Raw genomic sequence first — 27326 nt, forward strand, 5'->3', positions numbered from 1 at the left:
GAAAAGAGCGTAATTCAATTACGAACTGCTCCTTTGCTTCACATGATCCTCAGTGATCTTCAGCCACAACACACTATAATAGGGAAGAACAAATCTGACTCCATATTACGTCTATTTCTTTTATTTTAACCTTTGCATTCTATTGCCTTCGCTTCAAGTGAAGAATGTCGTCTACAGCCTGAAATATACAGGATAGCCCATTCTCAAGGCTCTGACCTTTAAGGGTGTAAAACTTTTCCATTTATGTAGAGATAAAAGTTACAGGAGCATTGTGACCTGACCTGCATGGACGGCTGCAAGAACAAAGGATTCTGCATCAAGAAGTTTGCACCAACCAACCACACCCCTCCCTCACCTTGCCTTTAAAGATACTCTGCTGAAACCCTTTGGGCAGTTTGGGGTTTTTGAGGGGCATGAGCCACTTGTTCTCCTTGCATGGCCCTGCAATAAACATTTCTCTGCTCCAGACTCTGACGTTTCAGTATTATTTGGATCCACTGTGCATTGAGCACACCAACTTGGGTTCAGTAACAACACAATCGCTCCCTGAAAGTGTTCCCATAATGAGACATTTAAATAAGTGTCAAAATGGGAGGAGAGCTACCATCGCCCCTCTGCCCCCAACTCTTTGTTATTTTGTCTAAAATAAAAGATTTATCACGTTTTTACATTTAGGGGAAATTGAATGCTCTTTGTTAATGATTCTATCTGGGCAAAATCTACAGAACTTAGTGCCAGGAGGCCAGTGGGAGAATCACAGTAAATCACTCCAGTGACAATTTCAACAGTCAGTAAACATAAAACAAACTGTAGGAGGCAAGCCTTTGGCATTTGTGTGGGAACCTACTGCTGCATTAAGTGGTTGATCTAAGTATTAGGTCATTTTTCCTTTTATGTTTTCCTTTAAAATGATCACTGTTAGCATATGGTAATGGGACTCAGAGGGATATAGTTGGTCAAATCACACCCTGGGCAGCAGGACATTAATTCATCAGGAAACTTGTTAGCTGTGGGTTTTCCCTTCATTTGTTAGCCTTACAAAAGACTTGGTTTCTTCAGTCTCCACTACAAGCATTTACTTGTCTGCTTTTTGAAGTTACTAAAAATCCTTGAGTTCCAAAAGAGCAGAGGTTGTGTTACTTATTTCTCTGTCTCCAAAGCTGAGCAGAGGTGGGGGGGTTACTGAGTAATGTTTATTGTCTGTGGAAGGGATTTTAAGACTCTGAATCAATCAGTGAAGCTGTTTAAGATAGATCAGAAAAGTTGACTTAAGGTAGCATACTGCAGTGTTTTTTATTTAACATGTTTTTATTACATATATATGTGTATTTGTCTCTTCACAGAACAGATTGTTCAGTGATTCCTAGATGAACTAAGAGAAAAAAGAGTAGGCAGATCTCATTCTTTTTAATTAACTTATTTTTAAGAAATTTTCTGGGCCATCATTTCCTCATCTGTAGAATGAAAGAGTTGCAATGAATGATAAAATGCTCTGATTTCCAAAGTGGGATTCAAGGCTTCCACAGGGGCCTCCAAGCCCCCAGGTCTGACTGCTGCCACCCCATACCTCCTCTTCCCCAGGGTTTGCATGCTATAAACTCAGCCTTGAGGTTCCCTGTGATACGGCCATATGGGTCTTAGCATGCCAAGGATGAAATATACGACTCTGTAGTCTCTACCATGTGTGATAAATGGCCCCAGATGATGAGACCAACAATAAAGAGGGCAGCTGAAGCTGGAATGACAAAGAGATTTACGTGGGGAAAGAGAATATGACTTCAGCTCTGAGCCTGATGAATTTTGGATGACACAACTTGGCAATAATTAACCAAATAGGAGCCAGTCTGGTTTGTGTGGAAAGAAGGTAACTGGAGATAGAAAATATGGCTGTAATTTTTAATGAGGGAAGCCTGACAGATCATTATACCTTATCAGAATTTATGTAATGCTTTTAAAATTGATTAGTGTTCCTTGTTTAAAAGAAATTCAAAAGAAGACCCCGGACAGAAGTCCACATAGCCTGAAGCCTCCAGATGGCCTGATGAAGGTGTTGGAACCTTTAGAAACCTGTTATGTAAAAATGTTTACCCCCTTCCTTTGAGGTACAGGTGGCTGTGTGGTCCTGAATAGGAGGGAAAGGTAAAATAGGGAGAAGTTTGGTAACCAGCTTAATTATCAGACTAAGGTAATGATGAACACAGCTAACACTCTGTGAATGCTTCTCACATGCCAAGCACTATTTTAAGTAATTTGCATATATGAAATGATCACTATTATTACCATTCCCTTCATCAAAAAAGAAACTGTGTCCACAGAGGACCCAAGATTGTCCGAGATTATACAATCAGTGGGTGATAAAGCTAAGTTTGTATCTCTGGTGGTTTGAGTGTAGAACCCATCTGTTTAATATTACCACAGCATACTGCCTTTAAACGTGTTTATGTGACACTGAAAATCCTTAAGATTAGCAATCACAGACATGAAAATGACAGTGTTGCCTAAGATGAACTGACTCTCAGAGTTCGAAGAGGATTTTGCAACAAGAGTTTTAAATTTTGGCTCCATATAACACTTACCTAGGAACAGAAAAAAAAATGCTTATGCTGGGGCCCTTACAGTGATTATGATTTAGATGGAGTACAGTCAGAGTACGTATTTACAAATATATGTCCCCAGGTGATTCTTATGTAGAGTTAGGCTTCAGAACACAAGTAAAAAATCAAAGAGTATTAACCCAGGAACTCCTGGACTGGGCAACAGCTGAACTTTGTCCCTTGACATCTTGACTACATATGCTCAGGAACTGTAGGTTGTTCACTTTGGTCTTGTGAATAAAAAATATTATGGGTATTAGAAAATTGAATATGATGCTTTCCCTCTAATAAAAGTTCCCCATGTCATATGACTAAATACTTCCAGACGTATAGTGGAAAGCCCAAGGAGATAGGAACAGTACAGACTGTGCCACTTTGGGGAAGTTGTTCATTCAACATTTCAATTGATTTAATTGAAATGGGCCTCCTTCTGTGCTGAGAACTGGGTATCTAAGTAGGTATGGTCCTTAACCTTGTGGAGCTCATAAACCGGTAGGTGAGACAGGTAATTCACAATGAAATGCACATGTAAACAGCTATTAGATATCTATTTATCTGTCCATCTAATGTCTCTCTCCTTCTCTCTTTCTACATAGAGATAGAGATAGATATTTTATAGATAGATGATAGTGATTGCTATACACTGAATGTTTGTATTCACCCAAAATTCATAAATAACATGTAGAAACCTAATCCCCAATGAGATGGTATTTGGAGGAGGGATCTTTGGGAGGTGCTAGGTCATGAGGGTGGAACCCTCATGAATGAGTTAGTGGCCTTATCAAAGAGGCCCCGGAGAGCTCCCTTGCCCCTTCTACCAGGTTAGGACTTAGTGAGAAATGAACATCTATGAACCAAGAAGTGAGCCCTCACCAGACACATCAATTGCTGTGCCTTGATCTTGGATTTTCCAACCTCCAGGACTGTGAGAAATGAATTTATCTTGTTTATAAGCCACTCAGCCTATGGTGTTCTGTTAGAACAGCTCAAACAGATGCTTTGAAAGAAAAGAATGGTATGTCTTAAGATAGAAAAATAAGAGTAATCTTATTTAAATTGGGACTCAATGGGCATGTGTCTGAGAAGACGATAATAAAGCTGAGGCTTATTAAGAGATGAGCTGAAGAAGTCAGAGGGAGGGAGGAGCATTCCAGCTAGAAGGTCCTGAGATAGGTGAGAACATGGCATTGCAGAGGGCAGGACAGAGGCCAGTAGTGTCTGAGCCCAGAGAAGAAAGGATATTGCTGGACAGTAAGGCCAGTGAAGTGGGCAGAGGCCAGGTCCTCCAGTCCTGTTCTTTCTTCACAGGACTTTGTTCCTAAGTGCAGGCAGAAGGCATCAAAAGGTTTCGAGCAGGAAGTGGTTCAGCTCTGTATTTCATGATGATCCTGCAGGCTGTCGCAGAGATAATGGACTAAAAGAAAAGAGTGAAAGTAGGTTGCTAAGTTTAAAATTCAGATGATAGATGATGTAAATGAACTAAGCTAGTGACTGTGATGATGAAAAGAAATGGAAGTATTTGGGATGATTTTTGGATGTAATACTGATAGAACTTGCTGTTGAATTTACTGTGGGAAGTAAGGGAAAGGAAAGATTTCAAGAAAGATTCTCAGGTCTGGTTTGGGCAACTGGTGTATTTATTGAGATGAGAAAGACCACAAGAAGATGCTGAGTGTAGTCGAAGTTGATTAAGAGTTCCCTTTGGGATGTGTTCAATTTGAGCTGTTTATGACATGAGCAAATTGAGACATCCATCAGGCAAATGAATACATATTTTTAGAGCTCAGAAGAAATATTTGGCTCAGGATGCAAATTGCCTATCTAAAGTCACTTCACCTTTATAAAGTTCAGTTTTCTTTTCTATATACCTAGGAGTAGTAATTCTTATCTTAAAAGATTGTTGTGAGCTTTGGCGTGTGCGTTGCACCGCACTGTGCGTCGTAACTGACAGTGGGGGACGCGGTGTTGATGGTGATGCTGGTGGCATTTCTAATGGCAATTGCTAATTTAATGATGAATAACTGACACCAATAGGGAAGATACTGGCTCTCTCTCCCAGGAAGAGTAGCCATGAATTACAACTAAGAATGATTCTCCTCATTTTCCCATCTCTTCTTCTATCACAGTCTCTATCAAAGATGATTTATTTAAGACAATTCTATATTGACATCTTCATTTCATGTGTGCATCTTTATATCACCAACTCAACAATGTAGCAGGACCTATGTCCTTTACTTGCTTGGTTCACCGGCATGAATGTGTTTGACCAAAGAATAATCAATCTGAAAACTGATCAGAGAGAGAAAACACTCACAGAAAACTTAAAAACCAGATGCCCTCGTTGATAATAGAGGTGACACAGGCGGAAAAATGGTAATGTAGGAGGTATTCGCTAATTCTTAGGAGAATATCACGTAGCAAGCTAGGCTGTCAGGTATCCATCCATACATGGGAGACGTGGCATAGCCAGAATGAACTTGACAGACAGCAAGAGGGCATAACTTGTTCAAAATAACTATCTATAAAGATGCGACAATTATCTTCTTGGTTTACCATGGAATTATTGATATTTACTCCATGGAATTAGTAGTAATCATAATAGGGGAAGACCTCATGTGTTTGAGTCTTTGTAGAATGCAGAGGCAGGTCACATCAAATCCTACTCTTGAGCAGAGACAGAGAATCTGAAAATGGCAGGAAATTGAGATCCCAAAGATTATGACAACAGAAGTGAAAGCAACAGCAAACAGAGATCTGAATCTGAGACGAGACGGCCCTTGCCTGGTAGAGAATATGATTAATGTTTTCCAAAAAGACCACTTATACTGGCAATACAGGAATGTCCTCTATGGATCTACACCTACATTAATACTAGCCGTCACTTACTAAGCACAGACTCTTCGCTACATACTCTGCTCTAGGCTTGATACATCAAAACTCAAAAATGACACAGTCGACTTTAAAATAATTACCACTCTCATTTACAGATGAGAAACAGAGGCTCAGAGAAGTCAAGAGTGTTTGCAGGAAGGTTCATCTTTTTAAGAGCAGACCATTTGTTCAAGTGTTCATATCTGAACACACAAAAGAAATCTTGTTTCTGTGAGCATCATTGTGACCATGGCAAAAAGATGGCCCTGGGGATGTGGAAGCAAAAGGAACCTTGGTAAAGTGGAACAGTCACCCTGACATTTATAAAAGGGAATGAAGGCAATCAAAGAGAAAAGACTTTAAAAACATAAATACTTGGGGAAAATGGAGACACGCTTTTACTTCTAGAGATTTTAAAATGGAATATACCAGAATGAGTTTAGGAGGCTTCAAACACCTTCAGTTTAGGAATTACAACCATGATATTCTCAATTATTCGATGAGAAAAAATGTGAGGTAATAAAGAAACCATGTATAAGGAAGATTCTCATAAGCTCAAAATTTTCATTACCTATAAAATACATAGAAGAGAAATGAGGACTCATTAAAAAGAGTATATAGGGCTTCCCTGGTGGCGCAGTGGTTGAGAATCTGCCTGCCAATGCAGGGGACACGGGTTCGAGCCCTGGTCTGGGAGGATCCCACATGCCACGGAGCGACTGGGCCCGTGAGCCACAACTACTGAGCCTGCGCGTCTGGAGCCTGTGCTCCGCAACAGGAGAGGCCGCGATAGTGAAAGGCCTGCGCACCGCGATGAAGAGTGGCCCCCGCTTGCCGCAACTAGAGAAAGCCCTCGCATAGAAACGAAGACCCAACACAGCCATAAATAAATAAATAAATAAATTTTTTAAAAAAAAGAGTATATAACTGATGAATTGGGAGATTGGGATTGACATATATACACTAATATGTATAAAATGGATAACTAATAAGAACCTGTTGTATAAAAAAATAAATAAAATAAAATTTTTTTTAAAAAAGAGTATATAATTTTTTTTAAATTACAATAAAAACTTTCAGAAATGAGTAAGGATGGTTAGGCTCTTGAGCCAAAACATTAAATATCCGGGGAGCATACAGCAGTTGTCAGACACATTGATCTAGGTCTCAGGTAGCAGAGTTAGGACATGATTCTGTCATGTTCTATAAAGAGACTAGTTATTAGGCAAGGAAGCACCAGGTAATTTAAATTTAACAAGATAGGACCTAGAATTGAAGCTCATAAAATGAGGTCACATGATAGGGTCTGGGAGTCAGAAACTAGGTGACATTTGATCTGGGTGGTGAATGGCCATCAGGAGTCATCCCAGTGAAGGGGAATGAGGATATTTCAGAAAAAAGCAGCTGCTTGATCCAGCGAACCCACTTCTAGGTGTATATCTGGAGAAAACTCTAATTCAAAAAGATGCATGTACCCCAATGTTCATTGCAGCACTATTTACAATAGCCAGGACACGGGAGTCAAATAGGAAGAGACAGATGTCAAAAAAAAGTACACAATTAACTTATGAAATGCAATCATAAAGAATGTTCCAAAGGAAAAATACAGGACTTAAAGAAGTCCGGAAAAAGGTCTTATTTTCCTTAAAGCCCCAGAGCTTTGTATGATACGTAGTATATCTCAAGTGCTAAATGAATGTTGTTAACTAAATAAATAAATGATTGAATTAATGATTTCCAAAATGGTAGAACTTTGTCTTCAGAAATTATCAAACTATTAGATTTCTACCAGTCTTTAGCAACACACTCAAATGGAATTTTGAGAAAAAGATTTATGAGGCAAAAGAAAAAAATCAGTTCCCTAGAAACTACAGTGGGTGTCTTAATGGCAAGTAATTCCAGAATAATAACATGGTGGCCTATGCTGAAACAGTGAGACTGAACTGATATATGTATCCATCCATTCCACAGATATTTATTGAATACCTATTTGTGTCTAATGCATGCTGGCACTTAATAGGCAAGGTGCTTGCCCTCATGGCACTTACATTCTAGTGCAGGGGCTCAGAGAGACAAACAACCAACAAGTCAGCCAGAACAAACAAACCAGCTTCTGGTTTGTGGCAGGCACCAGGAAGAAAATAAAAGTGAGTCATATAACTGTGGGTTAATTGTTGGTGCACAGGAATCAGTGCAGGTGACTTTGAAGGCTGATCCAAGCAGATTTCTCTAAGAGGTGATATTAGAATTGAGAATCACACTGACTGAAGGAGATGACCATGTAAATCCGGGGAAAAACTCTTCTGTGCCTAGGAAACAGGAAAAACCTGGCATATGTCAGCAATAGGAAGAAAGCCTGCAATGGACAGAAAAAAGTAAAAGGAAGTTAAAGAGGTAGGCAGGGTACACTCAAGGGATTTTACTTGCCAGTAAGAGCTTCAATTTTAAATGAAGTAGGCAGTGGAATGATATGATTTTCTTTCTTATTTATAAAGATCACTTTGACTACGCTGGCATGAAAAACAGGTTTGTGGAGATCCTGGCATGATCAGGATGGAGTCTTTTTAAATACTCTAGGTGAGGACTGACAGGTACAGTTACTCAGGGAAGCAGGACCAGTGCATGGATTTAGAACGTGTTTTGAAAGAAGGAAGCGGGAGGGCTGCTATGAACCATAGATGCATAGCGAGGAGCAGAGATTCTGGGGAAGGAGAAATCGAGACTGCTTCCTAGGTTTCTATTCTAGCAAACGGCTGAATCACGCCATTTACTGAGATGGGAGATGTGAAAGAGCAAGTTGTTGAGAGAATGGTAATCCAGGGTTCTATTTATGCTGTAATAAACTTGAGATACTTATTAGACTTCCAAGTGGAGACAGCGAACTTATTGCATATATAATTCCAGGGGTCAGGCCAGGAGATACAGATGTGGAGGTGAGCAGCACACGGATGGCATTTAAATTCATGGAACCCTGTGAGTTTAGCTGGGCACTGGCGGGGGGCGGGGGTGGATGGAAAGTAGAAGTCTTTGGAGAAAACCATAATTCAAAACGATGCATGCACCCCAGGGCTCACAGCAGCACTATTTACAATAGCCAGGACATGGAAGCAAGCTAAGTGTCCATCAACAGATGAATAGATAAGGAAGATGTGGTGTATATATACAATGGAATATTACTCAGCCAATAAAAAGAATGAGATAATGACATTTGCAGCAACATGGATGGACCTAGAGATGATCATACTAAATGAGGTAAGCCAGACAGAGAAAGACAAATAACACGTGATATCGCTTATATATGGGATTTTTAAAGAAATGATGCAAATGAACTTATATACAAGACAGAAATAGACACACAGACACAGAAAAAACCTTATGGTTGCCAAAGGGGAAAAGGGGGGAGGGATAAATTAGGAGTTTGGGATTAACAGATACACACGACTATATATAAAATAGATAACCAACAAGGACCTACTGATAGCACAAGGAACTATACTCAATACCTTGAGTAATAATCTATACGGGAAAAGATTCTGAAAAAGAACATACACACACACACTTGCACACGCATATATATATCTGAATCACTTTTCTGTACACCTGAAACTAACACAACATTGTAAATCAACTAAACTTCAATAAAATTTAAAAAAAAAGAAAGTAGAAGAAGTCCTGAGACAGAGTCTTGAGAATGAACAGAGCAAGATAAAAGAGAAAGCTGGTTTTTAAAAAACGGAAATATCTAATTGAACCAAATCCTACTGAGAGGTGAGTGAAATGAGAAAAGTGACCACTGGATTTTAGCTACGTGGAGGTCACCGGTGGTCTTGACTAAGCTAGTTTCTGTAGAGCAGTCTGAATGAGTCAGGGTCCCCCCCAGAGGCATAGAACCAGCAGGTTCTGTACACAGATCGATTCGCTGCAAGGAACTGGCTTATGTGACTGTATGGGTTGGCGAGGCAAGTCTGAAATCCTCCGTAAGGGCAGGCTGTCAGGAGGCGTGGTCTGGAAGCTCTCTGGCAGGAGGTGAAACTGCAGTCCCCAGGCAGGAATTCTTCTGCCTCCAGGGAACAAATTCAGTTCTGATCTTAAAACCTCTCAACTGACTGCATCAGACCCACAGACTATCAAGCATAATCTCCTCCACTTAAGGTCAAATGACGACATAGATGGTAAAATAAGCCCATCACAGCGACACCAGGATTGGCGTCTGGCTGAATCACTGGGACTAGAGCATCCCAAGTTAACACATAAAACTGACCACCACATGTCTAAAGACTGATCGGAAACAGTTGTAGTGGGAAGGGAGGGGAGAAGTGGAAACAGTAACTAAAGACAACTTTTGGGGAGAAGCTCTTCTGTGAGGAGGAGGGGAGAGGAGAAAGACAGGTAGATAAAGAGAACCATCGGGCTTCTGTAGTTGTTGTTTTGTTTTATGGCTTATGCAGCAAAGTTTTATGTTTATCAGAATGAACCAGTAAAAAAGGGGGATAAGATGATGTTGAAAGGGAATTTTTGATCCAGAAGACACGCTGAGGTTTTGGTTTTTGTTTTTTCTTTAAAGGAATTCCTTTATTTTTATTATTTCTATTATTTATTTTATTTTTAGCTGTGTTGGGTCTTCGTTTCTGTGTGAGGGCTTTCTCTAGTTGTGGCAAGCGGGGGCCACTCTTCATCGCGGTGCACGGGCCTCTCACTATCGCGACCTCTCTTGCTGCGGAGCACAGGCTCCAGACGCGCAGGCTCAGTAGTTGTGGCGCACGGGCCTAGTTGCTCTGCAGCATGTGGGATCTTCCCAGACCAGTGCTAGAACCTGTGTCCCCTGCATTGGCAGGCAGATTCTCAACCACTGCACCACCAGGGAAGCCCCGAGGTTTTGGTTTTATATACAACCTGAGAGAGAGGGACATGTTCTTTTTTCCCAAAGGAAAAGCACAAAGCCCCAGGACTAGTGATTGAAGATTATAGAGTACCAGCTGGAGGATCATCCCAGAAAAGGGAGTTCTGTGTCCAAGAGCTTCCCAAGGGGGTTAACTTCCCATCACTCACACTATTTACCTGAAGGTAATTCATCTCCTTAGAGGATGCACTTATTAGATGCAGAACTTTCCTGGAGAGGATTCCATGTAGGACAAAGCTACCTCAATGTCAGGAGCTCTTTGCTTGGTCAAGATCTGGGCTTTAGCGGATCTAATCTTGTAGAAAACCTTGCATATTACAGTAGGTACTTTTCTTAAGTGATGGTTCTTTGCTGTCATCAGATTCTCAAAGGGGTCCATCATCAGAAAAAAACTAAACATGTTGCTCAAAGGTCTCTCTCTACCCTACAGTCAACTATTTAACTTGACACTGTGAGTCTTCCTGTGCAAGCATGCAGAGCTATGGGCACTGAAAACAAGGACAACTGACAGGACAGAGAAAACAAACGTAGGAGGACGTGTTAAAGAGAAATAGGATTAGCACACCAAAATAGATGGCTGAAGTAATAATATAAATACACTTTTTATTTCAGCATGAATGATTCATGTTGTACCTAAAAATAAACCTCCCAGTGTAATAGGGAAGAACAAATCTGACTCCATATTAGATCTGTTTCTTTCAACCTTTGTATTCTATTGCTTTTGCTTCAAGTTAAGAATGTTGTCTATAGCCTGAAATATTCAGGACAGCCCATTCTCAATGTTCTGACCTTTAAGGGAATAACACTTTTCCACTCTTTTAAAGATAAAAAGTTGCAGAACAGAGAATAATATTTGTCTTGTTGGAGGTTTACAAGAACATCATGATGTGAGCTATGTGGACGGCTGCAAGAACAAAGGATTCTGACACCAAGAAGTTTCCACCAACCAACCACGCCCCTCCCTCACCTTGCCTTTAAAAATGCTTTACTGAAACCCTTTGAGGAGTTTGGGGGGTTTTTTGGGCACAAGGTACCTGTTCTCCTTGCTCAGCGCTGCAATAAACTTTTCTCTGCTCCAAACTCCAATGTTTCTGTTTGTTTGGCTGCACTATGCATTGGGCACAGGAACTTGCATTCGGTAACATTAGTAGTGACAACTGATATCAAGAGAAGAGGTAGCATGGGAATCTGGCTGCCCCACAGATCCTGGGTTAGGAAGCACACACGCCCTTGCCTTGTAGATGGCTATGCTTTTGGATGGAAGGGCTGGAACACAAGGCAGTCTCTCCTTGGTCTAGTGGTTGGTTGGAGCATCTGTTCTAAAACACATTCTTTCTGAAAGTACTTGTTCAAGATAAAGACAACCTTTTCACAGGTCATTCCCCTCTGTGCAGGACTTTATTTTTAGTAGAGACTCTATGTCCATAGTTTCCCTGAGGCGCTTGCTAACACTCAGCTTTCTGGGTCCCTCTCCCCAGAAATCACAATCCAGTATGTACGGGACAGGACTCAGGAAGTGTATTTTTAAGCAGCACTCAGTTGACCCTGATGTGAGCCTTCAGTAGATCACACTATGGAAAACAGTACAAGTATATAACACATTAGGCACTCCTGTAACCATGAACAAGGATCTCTTGGACTAATTTATATTTAAAGTGGTAGTAATCAAATTTGTTCATTCATGAGGGGTCATTGGGTTTTAGCATTATAAGCAGGAGACGTCCCTGCTAAGACAGAAAAACAATTTATTATGATGCAATTTTCGATTTCAATATAAAACCTGCAGAGAAGAGTTATAGGGATGGGAATCTTCCCTGCATAATTTTATTCTAGAGTGATTGCCAGTTCTACCGGTGTTTACAAGCTTCCTTATCTGCAGGATGGAGCTCTACTTTTAAATTCAGCCGGAACAACTCACAGAGGGATGGAGGGCCTGCATAATTCTTAGAGAGAAGCATTTCATGTGTTACCCTGGGTTGAAATGTTTCTTCTCTTTCCCTTCTAGAACAAGGAAGGGGAGAGTTTTACAATACTTCACCCCACTTCTAGGAAAGAACTAAACTTAAATTATTTTAGTATTGCAAAGGCAAATGGTATCTCAAACTCCAAGAGCTCTTCATTTTGAACATGTTTTTTGATAAACCCATAGCATCTTCTCACCACCAAGTTACTTCATCCCTAAATAACCTAAGAGCTAGTAGATTTTGCTCTCTGCCCCACAGAAAACAAAGCAGTTGGGTTAGGGTGCACCTGTGTCTACAAGGGATATGAGATGACACTGTTACTGAAGCTTAAGGCCAACCTTTAAAATAAGTACCATCTCTCAAAACAACGAACCTCTGATGTCATGCGTCATCATTCCAAGGCAAGTGAAACGGCTTTCTAACTCTTACTGACTGGGGATTCAAAGCCACTGACTTTGTCTCTGACCTTTACCTCGATGGATTTTGAATCACTCCTTCTGTATTAGGGTGTATACCATCACTCTTCAACATTGTGGTTAATGAAATAAATCTTGTACAGATTAAAAAAAAGAGTTTTTCTACCTCTGGGTTGAATTTCACAGTTTCAAATACGCATAAGTCATTAAAGTGTAGAAATAACTTTAAAACGATTGAGATTGCATTCTCAATGTCAGTAACCTTGATACAGCTTGAGTCGTGCCACTCGCCAACACACACGTGTTGATAATCCATGTGGGTACTTACTATAGGAGCATCCATAGACCTCAACCCTCATGCCGATCTTTCCACTTGGATTCCACTCCAGGGGCACAAAGCGAACGAACCGGGCTCTCACAGAGTACAGTAACTTGTGGTGCATCACGCTGTCAGCGTTCATGTTTCCTGCAAAGGTCTGTGGGGAGAAAAGGAGGCCAGGTGAGGTCTGCGACACCATGGCAGCACCTTCACGTGAGCTCAAGGACCATATGTGGAAATCCACCTATGTCGCTCCATAAACTTGCAGAGAAAATCTTCAACTTCTCAGAAATTTCAAATGAAATCTGACTTTGGTGAAAATTCTGCATTATGTCCTATACAGTATTTTTTTTTTTCAGAGATACTGTACATTATTCTTTAAGAAACTCCCTCTTCCACATTTTATAAATAAGTCAATCTTAGTAAGTCATAAGACATGACATCTAAAAGCTATACTAAGTAAATAACACAATGAAATTCTGATACACCTAATGTTCATAATCACTGCAGTATGGAAGATAACTGAAAAATCTCCTCTTAGAAGGAGAGGCTTTCACAGAAGTAATTGTTACCATTAATTGAAGCCAGTCACTACGCTAAGCACTTTCCATTATCATTATTACTATTTTACAGATTAAAAAGAAATCTGAAGCCGAGAGATAGAGACAGGAGGAGGAAAAAAAAAATCTTCAAATCATCCAATTGGTTAGTAATTAGTCTATGATTCAATTCCAAAGTTGCCCTATTCCAAAGCCTATGGTTTTTCTACAGTCACACAATTTTCAACTATTCTGTTGTTAATTGCTCCATGAGGGAGAACAGGAGGCTCTGATTTTTATGTAATTTATATTCACATTTCCTTGTGAAGTTTAAGCAAAGGCACACACAGCATGGGAGATATTTGGCACACGAAAATTATGCCTCCTAGCCTTCATTTGGATGAATGATTTCTGGAGTAGAGCTTTTTCTGCAGATCGAATCCAAAGTCTCATACTTAATCTTTTTTTTCCCCCATTGAGGTAAAATATGCATAAAATAAAATTTACCATTTTAACCATTTTAAAGTATATAGTTCAGTGGTATAAAGTACATTCACATTATTGTGTAACCATCACCACTATCCATCCCCAGAACTTTCTCATCAGCCCAAATCTACCTAATCTTTAAGGTAGGATGTGAGCTAGCACATTGATTTGCCTGCTTCATTATGAATGAGCTATCATCTAACTTCTTTTCTGACTCAAATATTCACAGATAAATCCTGCATGCTAATGTCATATCAATACCAAACAATAAAAAGAAGATCCATTGGTTTCTCAAATGGCCAAAGAGAACAGCAAGTAAAGGATGTATGTATGGAATGGAATCCATTTCAATGATCCAAACCTCAACCTTAATTGTCTCCTCATAACATCTGTGAATCTAGGGTACTTTGAACAATCTGACATTTCTGCTGGACACAAAACACCCACTGGCTAATAACTCTGATATTCTGCAATTAATATAATCACTGTTATATATCACATGGTGGCTTATGAAGAAGGGAGAAGCTCTCTTTCTACTTTGCAGCAAAACTCTGGTGCAAGAGAATGACTTGGAGGAGAAGAATTCCCTGAGATTCAAATCCAACATTCTTCTCTGTGGATTTGTCAAAGGTTTGGCCATTGTCTCAATCCAGAAAAGAATGGCTCTATTTATCAGGTTTATCTTCCATATGTCCTGTTCCAATTTTAGCAACATGTGCAGATATAAAACCTCCTCAATCCCTTGCCCACCCAGGAAGGACTCTTCCCTGTAGAGTGTAGCTCTTTTTAAAATGTACTTCTTTGAAATATGAGTTTGGGGGGTGGCCAGAAGTTCTGGTGGTTTTTCACTCTTTTAGACACACTGAAGGTATTTCATGTTTTTCTACAGCCTAACTTGGGAGACTTCCATTCAGTTCTCTGGATTCCCTGTTAATTGTGTTTGCTACAACCCACTCCCCAAGCATGTAAAGGCCCTGTGTTTGCAGCATCACTTCTAGAAACTGAATTTTAAACAGGCCTTTATTCACACTGAGGGTAATGGGGGCACCTGTCTTGGGTTCTATGTGATTTGTAGACTGAATATATCTTAAACTGATATTGAAATCCTGGTTGCATAATTCTAGATAAAAAGGTTTATTTTGGGAGCTGGAAATCCTTTGGAGGATTTCTTAACTCAGGTTCTGTGTGCTCTGAAGAGGAAATCCTGGATTCTCACCCAAAAGGGCAGCAACCTGGCATAACTTTGTAACACTGGACAAATGACTTATTCTTTCTTACTCTATCTTTCAATCTTGCAGTCTCAACATCTCACAGTCTCAAAGTCCTACTATTCCATGTTATTTGCAGTTTTGTAGTCTCATAAGCTCACATTCAAGCAAACCCAAGGTCTCAAAGTTACGAGATTTCAAAGTGTGCAATGCATGGTCCTGGAGCCCTCCTGGAGCTAGCAGCCTAAAATCACCTCCGAAACACATAAAGCTAGAAGCAGACTGAATCTAAAGGAAGCTGCAACAAAACTCTCACCAGGTTCATCAGTTCATTTTCCACAAGGTCAAAGACAATCATTGTTTAGCAATGCAAGAAGTTGTAGGCCAGAATGAAAAGCAAAAGACAGATCTTACTCTCCAGGTGCTTGGATCCCAAGGCCCTGCTAGATGCATTAAAGCTACCACCAACTCAAAGCCAGCTCAACTACCGAAGACAACAACTGAACAACAGTGTGAATGACAGATGACTTCTCACGGGGACAATGGAGACCAACAAATGCTAAAAGTAGGAAACTCTCAACCTAGCACTCTACATCCAGCAAAAATGGCTTTCAAATTTGAAGGAAAAATAAGCACTGTTTCACTGAAACAAAAGCTGTGATAATTTATTACCTACAGACCTCCACTGTTAAGAATTGCTAAATAGGACTCCCCTGGTGGTGCAGTGGTTAAGAATCTGCCTGCCAGTGCAGGGGACGCGGGTTCAAGCCCTGGTCCAGGAAGATCCCACATGCCGCAGAGCAGCTAAGCCTGTGTGCCACAACTACTGAGCCTGCACTCTAGAGCCTGCGAGCCACAACTACTGAGCCCGAGCACCTAGAGCCCGTGCTCTGCAACAAGAGAAGCCACTGCAATGAGAAGCCCGTGCACCGCAACGAAGAGTAGCCCCCGCTCGCCACAACTAGAGAAAGCCTGCGCACAGCAACAAAGACCCAACATAGCTAAAAATAAATAAAATAAAATAAATAAATTTTAAAAAAAAGAGTTGCTAAATAAGTCTACAGTCTAAAGGATCTGGTTCCAGATGGAACATTCGTGTACAAGAAGGGATGAAGAGTAAGCAAAGTTGTAAATAGGTGGCTAAATATAAGACAATTTTTCTTTCTTTTCTTAAACACTTTAAACATCAATACATAGTTTAAAGGGAAAATAATAGTATACTGTGATGTTGATAGCAAATGTAGAAGTAAACATATGTCAATAAAACCACAAAGGATGGAATGTAGGCTAAACAGAATTATACAATTATAATTATATATAATTATATATAACCGTAAGGCCCTTACAATCATATATAATTGTAAGGCCCTACCGTTATATATAAAATGGTATAACGTCAATTTGAAGTAAATTTCAATGTCAAAGATGCATAAAAATAAACCAAAGAGGTATAGCCACAAAGCTAATAAAAGAGAGTATGGAACACTAAAATACAATAACAACGACAACAGCAGAAAAACCAATCCTCATTTAAGACGAAATGAGACAGAAAATGAGAAAAGAGTAAATACAGAGGCAAAAAATAAAAAGGAAATTTCAAGAGAGTGAACTTAAAACTTTCCCAATTGATAATTCATTTAAAGAAAACTGAGGGGCACTTTCAAGGTGGCAGAGAAGTAAGACATGGAGATCACCTTCCTCCCCACAAATACAAACTACATCTACATGTGGAACAACTCCTACAGAACACCTACTGAACGCTGGCAGAACACCTCAGACTTCCCAAAAGGCAAGAAACTCTCCACGTACCTGGGTAGGGCAAAAGAAAAAAGAAACAACAGAGACAAAAGAATAGGGATGGTACCTGCATCTCTGGGAGGGAGCTGTGAAGGAGGAAAAGTTTCCACACACTAGGAAGCCCCTTCACTGGAGGAGACGGGGGGTGGCAGGGGGGAAGCTTTGGAGCCATGGAGGAGAGCGCAGCAATAGGGGTGCAGAGGGCAAAGCAGAGAGATTCCCACACAGAGGATCAGTGCCGGCCAGAACTCACCAGCCCAAGAGGCTTGTCTGCTTGACCACTGGGGCGGGCGGGGGCTGGAAACTGAGACTTGGGCTTGGGAGGTCGGATCCCACATAAAGGACTGGGGTTGGCTGCGTGAATACAGCCTGAAGGGGGCTAGTGTGCCACAGCAGCCGGAACGGAGTCTGGGAAAAAAGTCTGGACCTGCCTAAGAGGCAAGAGACCCTTGTTTCAGGGTACATGAGGAGAGGAGATTCAGAGTACCACCTAAACAAGCTCCAGAGACGGATGCGAGCCACAGCTATCAGCACAGACACCAGAGACAGGCATGAAACGCTAAGGCTGCTACTGCCGCCACCAAGAAGCCTGTGTGCAAGCATAGGTCACTATCCACACCTCCCCTCCCGGGAGCCTGTGTAGCCTGCCACTGCCAGGGTCCCATGATCCAGGGACAACTTCCCCGGGAGAAAGCACGGCGCGCCTCAGGCTGTTGCAACGTCGCACAGCCTCTGCCGCCGCAGGCTCGCCCCACATTTGGTACCCCTCCCTCCCCCCAGCCTGAGTGAGCCAGAGCCCCTTAATCAGCGGCTACTTTAACCCCGTCCTGTCTGAGCAAAGAACAGATGCCCTCAGGCGACCTACACACAGAGGCCGGGACAAATCCAAAGCTGAACCCCAGGAGCTGTGCGAACAAAGAAGGGAAAGGGAAATCTCACCCAGCAGCCTCAGGAGCAGCAGATTAAATCTCCACAATCAACCTGATGTACCTGCATCTATGGAAAACATGAATAGACAATGAATCATCCCAAAATTGAGGAGGTGGACTTTGGGAGCAACTGTAGACTTGGGGTTTGCTTTCTGCATCTAATTTGTTTCTGGTTTTATGTTTATCTTAGTTTAGAATTTAGAGCTTATTATCACTGGTAGATTTGTTTATTGATTTGATTGCTCTCTTCCTTTTTTAAATTTTTTTAATATATATATATTTTTTCCTTTTTCTCTTTTTGTGTGTATGTGTATGTTTCTTTGTGTGATTTTGTCTGTATAGTTTGCTTTTGCCGTTTGTCCTAAGGTTCTGACTGTCCATTTTTGTTTGTTTGTTTTTAGGATAGTTTTTAGCACTTTATCATTGGTGGATTTGTTTTTAGGATTGGTTGCTCTCTTCTTTCTTTCCCTTTTTTTTATTATTTTTTAATTTTTTTGTTTTTAATAATTTTTTTTTTATTTTAATAACTTTTTAAATTTTATTTATTTATTTTTCTTTCTTTCTTTTTCTCCCTTTTTTTCTGAGCCATGTGGCTGACAGGGTCTTGGTGCTGTGGCTGGGTGTCAGGCCTGAGCCTCTGAGGTGTGAGAGCCAAGTTCAGGACACTGGATCCCCAGAGAACTCCCAGCACCACGTAATACCAAACGGCGAAAGCTCTCCCACAGATCTCCATCTAAACGCTAATACCCAGCTCCACTCAATGACCAGCAAGCTACAGTGCTGGCCACCCCATGCCAAACAACTAGCAAGACAGGAACACAACCCCACCCATTAGCAGAGAGGCTGCCTAAAATCATATTAAGTCCACAGACACCCCAAAACACCACTGGACGTGGTCCTGCCCACCAGAAAGACAAGATCCAGCGTCATCCACCAGAACACAGGCACCAATCCTCTCCACCAGGAAGCCTACCCAACACACTGAACCAACCTTACCCACTGGGAGCAGATACCAAAAACAACAGGAACTATGAACCCACAGCCTGTGAAACAGAGACCCCAAACACAGTAAGTTAAGCAAAATGAGAAGACAGAGAAATATGCAGCAGAAGAAGGAGCAAGGTAAAAACCCACCAGACCAAACAAATAAAGAGGAAATAGGCAGTCTACCTGAGAAAGAATTCAGTGTAATAATAGTAAAAATGATCCAAAATCTTGGAAATAGAATGGAGAAAATACAAGAAACGTTTAACAAGGACCTAGAAGAACTAAAGTGCAAACAAACAATGATGAACAACACAATAAATGAAATTAAAAATTCTCTAGAAGGAAACAGCAGAATAACTGAAGCAGAAAAACGGATAAGTGACCTGGAAGATAAAATAGTGGAAATAACTACCGCAGAGCAGAATAAAGAAAAAAAGAATGAAAAAAATTGAGGACAATATCAGAGACCTCTGGGACAACATAAAATGCACCAACATTGGAATTATAGGGGTCCAGAAGAAAAGAGAAAAAAAATGGGAATGAGAAAATATTTGAAGAGATTATAGTTGAAAACTTCCCTAATATAGGAAAGGAAATAGTCAGTCAAGTCCAGGAAGTGCAGAGAGTCCCATACAGGATAAATCCAAGGAGAAACACGCCAAGACACATATTAATCAAACTATCAAAAATTAAATACAAAGAAAAATTATTAAAAGCAGCAAGGTAAAAGCAACAATTAACATACAAAGGACTCCCCATAAGGTTAACAGCTGATCTTTCAGCAGAAACTCTGCAAGTCAGAAGAGAGTGGCAGGACATATTTAAAGTGATTAAAGGGAAAAACCTACAAGCAAGATTACTCTACCCAGCAAGGATCTCACTGAGATTCGATGCAGAAATTAAAATCTTTACAGATAAGCAAAAGCTAAGAGAATTCAGCACCATCAAACCAGCTCTACAACAAATACTAAAGGAAATTCTCTATGCAGGAAACACAAGAGAAGGAAAAGACCTACAATAACAAACCCAAAACAATTAAGAGAATGGTAATAGGAACATACATATCGATAACTACCTTAAATATATATGGATTAAATGCTCCAACCAAAAGACATAGACTGGCTGAATGGATACAAAGAGGAGACCCACACATATGCTGTCTACAAGAGACCCACTTCAGACCTAGGGACACATACAGACTGAAAGTGAGGGGATGGAAAAAGATATTCCATGCAAATGGAAATCAAAAGAAAGCTGGAGTAGCAATTCTCATATCAGAAAAAATAGATTTTAAAATAAAGACTCTTACAAGAGACAAAGACAGTACATAATGATCAAGGGATCAATCCAAGAAGAAGATATAAAAATTCTAAATATTTATGCACCCAACACAGGAGCACCTCAATACATAAGGCAAAGGCTAACAGCCATAAAAGGGGAAAATCAACACAATCATAGTAGGGGACTTTAACACCCCACTTTCACCAATGGACAGATCATCCAAAATGAAAATAAATAAGGAAACACAAGCTTTAAATGATACATTAAACAAGATAGACTTAATTGATATTTATAGGACATTCCATCCAAAAACAGCAGATTATACTTTCTTCTCAAGTGCTCATGGAACATTCTCCAGGATAGATCATATCTTGGGTCACAAATCAAGCCTTGGTAAATTTAAGAAAATTGAAATTGTATCAAGTATCTTTTCTGACCACAGTGCTATGAGACTAGATATCAATTACAGAAAAAATCTGTAAAAACTACAAACACATGAAGGCTAAACAATACACTACTTAATAACCAAGAGATCACTGAAGAAATCAAAGAAGAAATCAAAAAATACCTAGAAACAAATGAGAATGAAAACACGACGACCCAAAACCTATGGGATGCAGCAAAAGCTGTTCTAAGAGGGACACTTATAGCAATACAATCCTACCTCAAGAAACAAGAAACATCTCAAATAAACAATCTAACCTTACACCTAAAGCAATTAGAGAAAGAAGAACAAAAATAACCCAAAGTTAGCAGAAGGAAAGAAATCATAAAGATCAGATCAGAAATAAATGAGAAAGAAATGAAGGAAATGATAGAAAAGATCAGTAAAAGTAAAAGCTGGTTCTTTGAGAAGATACACAAAATTGACAAACCATTAGCCGGACTCATGAAGAAAAAAAAGGGAGATGGTTCTGAAGAACCTAGGGGCAGGACAGGAATAAAGACGCAGACATAGAGAGTGGAGCTGAGGACACGCGGAGGGAGAAGGGTAAGCTGGGACAAAGTGAGAGAGTGGCACGAACATATATACACTACCAAATATAAAACAGATAGCTAGTGGGAAGCAGCCACATAGCACAGGGAGATCAGCTCGGTGCTTTGTGTCCACCTAGAGGGGTGGGATAGAGAGGGTGGGAGGGAGACGCAAGAGGGAGGAGATATGGGGATGTATGCATATGTATAGCTGATTCACCTTGTTATACAGCAGAAACTAACACACCATTGTAAAGCAATTATACTCCAATAAAGATGTTTAAAAAAAAAGAAAACAGTAAACCTGCAATTAAAAGGCATGAATTGTCAGGCTGGATGAAAAAGCAAGGCCTTTTTATGTACTTTTTGTATGATACTCTTTTTTAATAATAAAGACATTGACAGGTTGAAAGTAAAATGGTGGGGAAAGACATGACATGCAAATAATAGGCACTATAAACCTGAATTTTCTCTATTAATATCAGACATAGTAGGCTGTATTATAAGATAGGGGAGATTCTCAAAATTATAAAGGGTCATTTCATCATGAAGATAAAAACAGCTAAAGGCACAGGCACCTACAACAAAGATTCAAAAATAATCAGCAAGGATATAAAAGATTCAAACAACATTATCAGAGAAATTGGTTAATTAATGTTCATAGAATACTTCACTGAACACTGCAGATTATATATTGTTTTCAAATGCACATGGAATATTCACTAAGAGACACTATATCCTACCCAATAACATAAGTTCCAAAGAAACCATAGTTTGATTTCTAACCACAATTAAATTAAATTAGGAATTGATAATAATAAATTATCTAGAAAATTCTCAAATGTTTAGAAGTTAATAAACACATTTCCAAATAATCCTCAGGTCAACAAGAAACCACAATGGAAATTAGAAAACAATGGAAATTGAACAATGATAGAAACACTGTATCAAAATTTGTGGAAAGTAGCCAAAGCAGTTCTTAGAAGACAATTCATGGCTTTAAATCCTTTTTTTATATGAGGAAAAATATAAAATTAAAACTCTGCGCTCCCACTCCAGAAAGATAGAAAAAGAGTAGATTGAACTCACAAGAGTAGTAGACTGGAATTCTACTAACCAATAAAAGCAGCCTGCCATGAAGAGCACAGACTGTGTGATTCCATGCGTATGAAATCCCAGGGGAGGGCAGAGCTAAGCTCTGATGATAGAAATCAGAGCAGAAATGTGCTTGATTGGGAGAAGCAAAATTCATCACCTAATCTGATCATAACATCTCTGCGAGGTAGGAAATCTGTATTATTTTTAAAGATGAGAAGACAAGTTTGGGAGAGTTTAAGTGGAATCCTAAGTAATAAGAAAGGATCAAATAGGGACTGGTTTATAAAGATTCTGATTAAAGCCCAGTGACCCTTTTATTCCATTCCCAATATCACCTCTTTATGTCAGGTTTCTGAAACCAGAAGATTGCTTGGCCCTCTGCATATTTTAGTTTACTTCACTTGGTTTATCATCAGGAAGGTTTTAGCCAACTTCCTCACTAAGGAAGGCAGCCCTGGCTCACAAATACCCACACACATACATTTAGCGTCTCTGAATATATCTTACAATGGTGCAGCCAATCAATATAGTGTCCCCACCTCACCAGGAAACCCCAGGGATCAGAGAGGTTAATTCTGAACAGTATCACATACATTACTTGTCAGAGGTCTGCTTTGTTCTCACTCCACCTCAAATGCTATTATACATAATTTGGGTTCAGGTATTACACTATTGTCACCAGATACATGTTATCATTACTATTTTAAAATATCATGCATATGGTTCTTAAATTTATTTATTTATTTATTTTTGGCTCTGTTGGGTCTTCGTTGCTGCGCACGGGCTTTCTCTAGTTGCGGTGAGCAGGGGCTATTCTTCCTTGCAGTGCGTGGGCTTCTCACTGCGGTGACCTCTCTGGTTGCGGAGTGCGGGCTCTAGGTGCACGGGCTTTAGTAGTTGTGGCTCACGGGCTCTAGAGCACAGGCTCAGTAGTTGCGGCATGCAGACTCAGTAGGTGTGGTTCGCAGGATCTAGAGCGCAGGCTCAGTAGTTGTGGCGCGGGCTTAGTTGCTCCGCGGCATGTGGGATCTTTCTGCACCAGGGCTTGAACCCATGTCCCCTGCATCGGCAGGGGGATTCTTAACCACTGCGCCATCAGGGAAGCCCGCATGTGGTTCTTGACAAAACTGCTCATTGATTTTGTCCCTACGCAGGAACACAATGCAAAAGTTGCTTTTTCTGGCTCCCTTTCTATCCCTAGAATGAAAGGAGCTTAAGAATCAGAGATGTTAAGTCCCTATGTGCTTACAAAAGGAAACAAGCACACAGAGTGGACTCATGGGGCGGGGGATGGGGGAGCTTCCTCATCCTTAAGCAGGTAGAAGGGTCCACAGGTAAATGAAGGGAGAGTGTCAGAGTCAGCCTGCAGCTTCTTCTCCTATGATACCCGTTCCTTGACATTAAACAACATTTTGGTTGATGAATGGAAGATCCTGGGATCATGATGAAGGTGCGGATGCTCTTTTCCTGCTTTCTTAGCCAGATAATGGAGTGGGCATAAATGGCGAGGCTAAGGGGGACCATGCCTAGCACTTATTAATGGACAGTGGACAGTTCTGGGTTCCCTGCCACCCAAGCATCTCATTTGGATTCAAGGAATACACCATGTTGAGCCAACCTGCCCTGACTGTTCTGACCGGCAGCCAGATTGCAAGCATCCGGGTGCCCCAGGGAAGATGTGAATCTGCCTAACTGCAGTCCAGGAAAGAAGTAACAGGTGCAACCACCAAATTCTGCCTCAGTAAACTTGACATGGAATATCAGGCATTCTCAGGGAGATTTCTGTTTCAAGTCTGGAGCTCTGCCACACACACCGCCCAGCCCCACGGTCCATATTAAGAGAAGCAGTAAAATGGGAGAGAAAGGGGATGAGCTTTGGGTGCTAATCCTAGCAACCTTGAGATTCGCTCTGCTGTCCCAGCAAGGGTCTTAGACTGTAACTCCCTTGGGGATACAGATCACATGTTATTTTAAACTGGGGTGTCTAGCCCAGCACATGGGACAAAGTATTTCTTTTTTTGAAATGTTTATTGAAATATAGTTGATTTACAGTGTTGTGTTAGTTTCAGGTGTACAGCAAAGTGATTGTTATACATATACATATATTATCTATTATTTTTTAGATTCTTTTCCATTATAGGTTATTACAAGAGATTGAGTTCCCTGCGCTATATAGTAGGTCCTTGCTGATCATCTATTTTATAGATAGTAGTGCGTATATGTTAATCCCAAGCTCCTAATTTATCCCTCCTCCCTCCCTTTCCACTTTGGTAACCATAAGTTTGTTTTCTATGTCTGTGGGTCTATTTCTGCTTTGTAAATAAGTTTATTTGTATCATTTTTTTAGATTCCACATATAAGTGATATCATATGATATTTGTCTTTCTCTGTCTGCACTATTTACAATAGCCAAGACACAGAAGCAACCTAAGTGTCCATTGACTGATGAATGGATAAAGAAGGTGTGGTACATATATACAATAGAATATAACTCAGCCATAAAAAAGAATGAAATAATGCCATTTGCAGCAACATGGATGGACCTAGAGATTATCATACTAAGTGAAGTAACTCAAACAGTATTTCTTAAAGGTACGTTGAAACGGCATTCAGTAACCCAAACCAAATCTGTGTAGTTGTTTCAAAATCAGTGAATTGCACAGTCTCCTGTCTCTCACACTGTTACTAGTGAGCTGCTGAACGACTGAGTGAATGAACAAAGGGTCATAAGGTTTATGCATCTTGGTTTCCTTACCAGGAAAAGGGTGAAAATAAAATCTCCAGGGTTGTGAATCTTACATTAAAAACTATATGCAAATGACATTGCACATAGTAGATTCTCGCCAATACAAGCCATACTCTTACAGAGAGAGACAGAGACAGAAAGAGAGGAAGACAGATTTCAATAGCTAATTCTTGTGTACAAATATCTTTGTTTGAGAGTATATTTTGCAGCAATGACTTCTTATTAATACCCGTTAGCCCCACGCAAGGCATTTGCCAACCATACTTAAATTTTCTGAATGACATTCAAAGGGTTCTCCCCAAAAAAAGAGTGAAAACTTAAACTAAGAAAGGTTCTAGCAGTCCAGAGTTAATTAAAAATACAGCTTTTGGCATTTAATAAGATACATTTAATAAGGCAGGTGGTAATTAACATGCAAACCACAGAGTTACAACTAACATGGATAAACCCACTCAGGCCTCCAGTGGTCCAAACTGCTCTTCAGGGCTTCGTGTTAAATGTGTTTCAGATGGGCACTTAGAGAAAAGGAAATGAAAAGTAGGTGTTAGGCACTGGCCACTATTTGCCGACAGGGATTCTAAAATTATAGACTTGAAGGAGGTAAAAAGGATAATTAAACTATTGAATGTTTTTTCTAACTTGTTTGCAGTGCATTGCCCATGATAAGTGCATCTGTGGTACATCTACCTGTAATTTCATAGAAGCAGTTATTTAATGAGGTTAGGACCACCGGGCCGGCCCTTGCCTGCTGTTTTCGAGTTGTCGCACCTTTCTAGTTTGATCTTAATAGTTGGCAAAGAGGATGACTGATCCTTGCCACTTTCAAGCCTGCTCCCTTTGCCTGGTTATGGCCTCCAAAGCAGAGGGACAACTCAAGGATTCAAGGCAACAGTCGAGAAAAACTTTCATCCCCATTTGGTACTGACCACAATTTGAGCTACAGTCATGTACTCGTGTCCTGTTCTCTTATCTTAGGAACTGCATGTTCTTGCTCTTTCCAGGTTGTGTAACTGTACCACTGAAGAGATATTTATTTATTCCTCCGTATTCGGCGGTAGAAATGTCCTCTAGTGGGTGTGAGTGTTTCCTCATTCCCATCCCAGCCCTGACACAACCTTTATCGTGCATGTGCTCTTGTGCAATCAATGCCCAAGTTGTCATTTTTCTCCTAGTCTCCGTGTCCTGACCCGAGCTGTCAGATATCCTCCTGAAACTTGGTTGCTGTCTGGTCAGTTCAGAAAATGGAATTTTAAGTGAAGTCCTAATGTTAACCACTTTATTCTTTTTTTTGGCTGCACACGCATTTTGTGGGATCTTAGTTCCCTGACCAGGGGTCGAACCCAGGCCCTCGGCAGTGAAAGTGCAGAGTCCTAACCACTGGACTGCCAGGGAATTCCCCACTTTATTCTTAATTTACCCATATTGAAGTTATTTGCAGTGCAAATCTCATTAAAGTCTCCAAACACACTGCTGAACCCCCATCCTAATGCATCACATGCACCCCTGCTTATTTCCAATGATGGGATGGGTAAGAAGTGACAGAAGAAGTTACTGAGGAACTATCGAGATTGCAAAGAATGTCTTCAACGAAATGCCTTTCCCACTGGAGGGGCCAGTGCCTTCAGGGACCAGCATTGGACCTCAGGCAGAAAAAGCTGGCTTCTCACAGGTGCAGAGCACCAAGGCTACAGCATCTGGATCTCTATACCTCCACTTACCCCATCAAAAGTAATTAACTTCATATCCCGTTTCCTCGCCATTCTCCTAGTTTGATGAACCAGTGTGGTCCTCTCTAATCGGTATTAAAACTATTCCACCAATAACTCAAGCACAAATAGAGTTTATTTCATTTCAAGTGTTACAAGCACTGGGAAAGGGCATTGGTAAAGCTGTTTTTAAAATAGAAGTTGAAGGACTTCCTAATCACCATTGGCTTCTGCTTTAACAAGTAAGCATTATTGATTTGAAGGAAGTTTCTCAATTAAGTTGTTCAAAACTCTTCCTAGAACAATAGAAACATTAGGTACACAACTGGCTGTCATCTTCTCTATGACAATGATTGTGTCTGGGTCACGTTTTACTAGAAAATAAAATATAATCAACTAATAATGTAGAAATTATGTCTATCAACGCACAGCTAAATAGAAATGTGGCTTTATTGTCTACTGGCTTGGATGATCCAGAGTGCTAGTTATTCTTGAGGATGCGATGCAGAT

At 40.4% G+C, this 27326-nt stretch overlaps 1 protein-coding gene across 1 annotated transcript in view; it reads right to left on the reverse strand.

Annotated features, from left to right (window-relative positions):
- CNTNAP5 (contactin associated protein family member 5) overlaps nucleotides 1-27326 on the reverse strand; it is an 880881-nt gene that overhangs the window by 479443 nt on the left and 374112 nt on the right. The window contains exon 4 of the mRNA XM_082465787.1: nucleotides 13074-13221. Coding sequence (XP_082321913.1) covers nucleotides 13074-13221 — 148 coding nt within the window. The remainder of the gene's footprint in view (nucleotides 1-13073; nucleotides 13222-27326) is intronic.

The sequence above is a fragment of the Balaenoptera physalus genome (assembly GCF_965194825.1).
Source record: "Balaenoptera physalus genome assembly, chromosome: 6".
Taxonomy (NCBI): domain Eukaryota; kingdom Metazoa; phylum Chordata; class Mammalia; order Artiodactyla; family Balaenopteridae; genus Balaenoptera; species Balaenoptera physalus.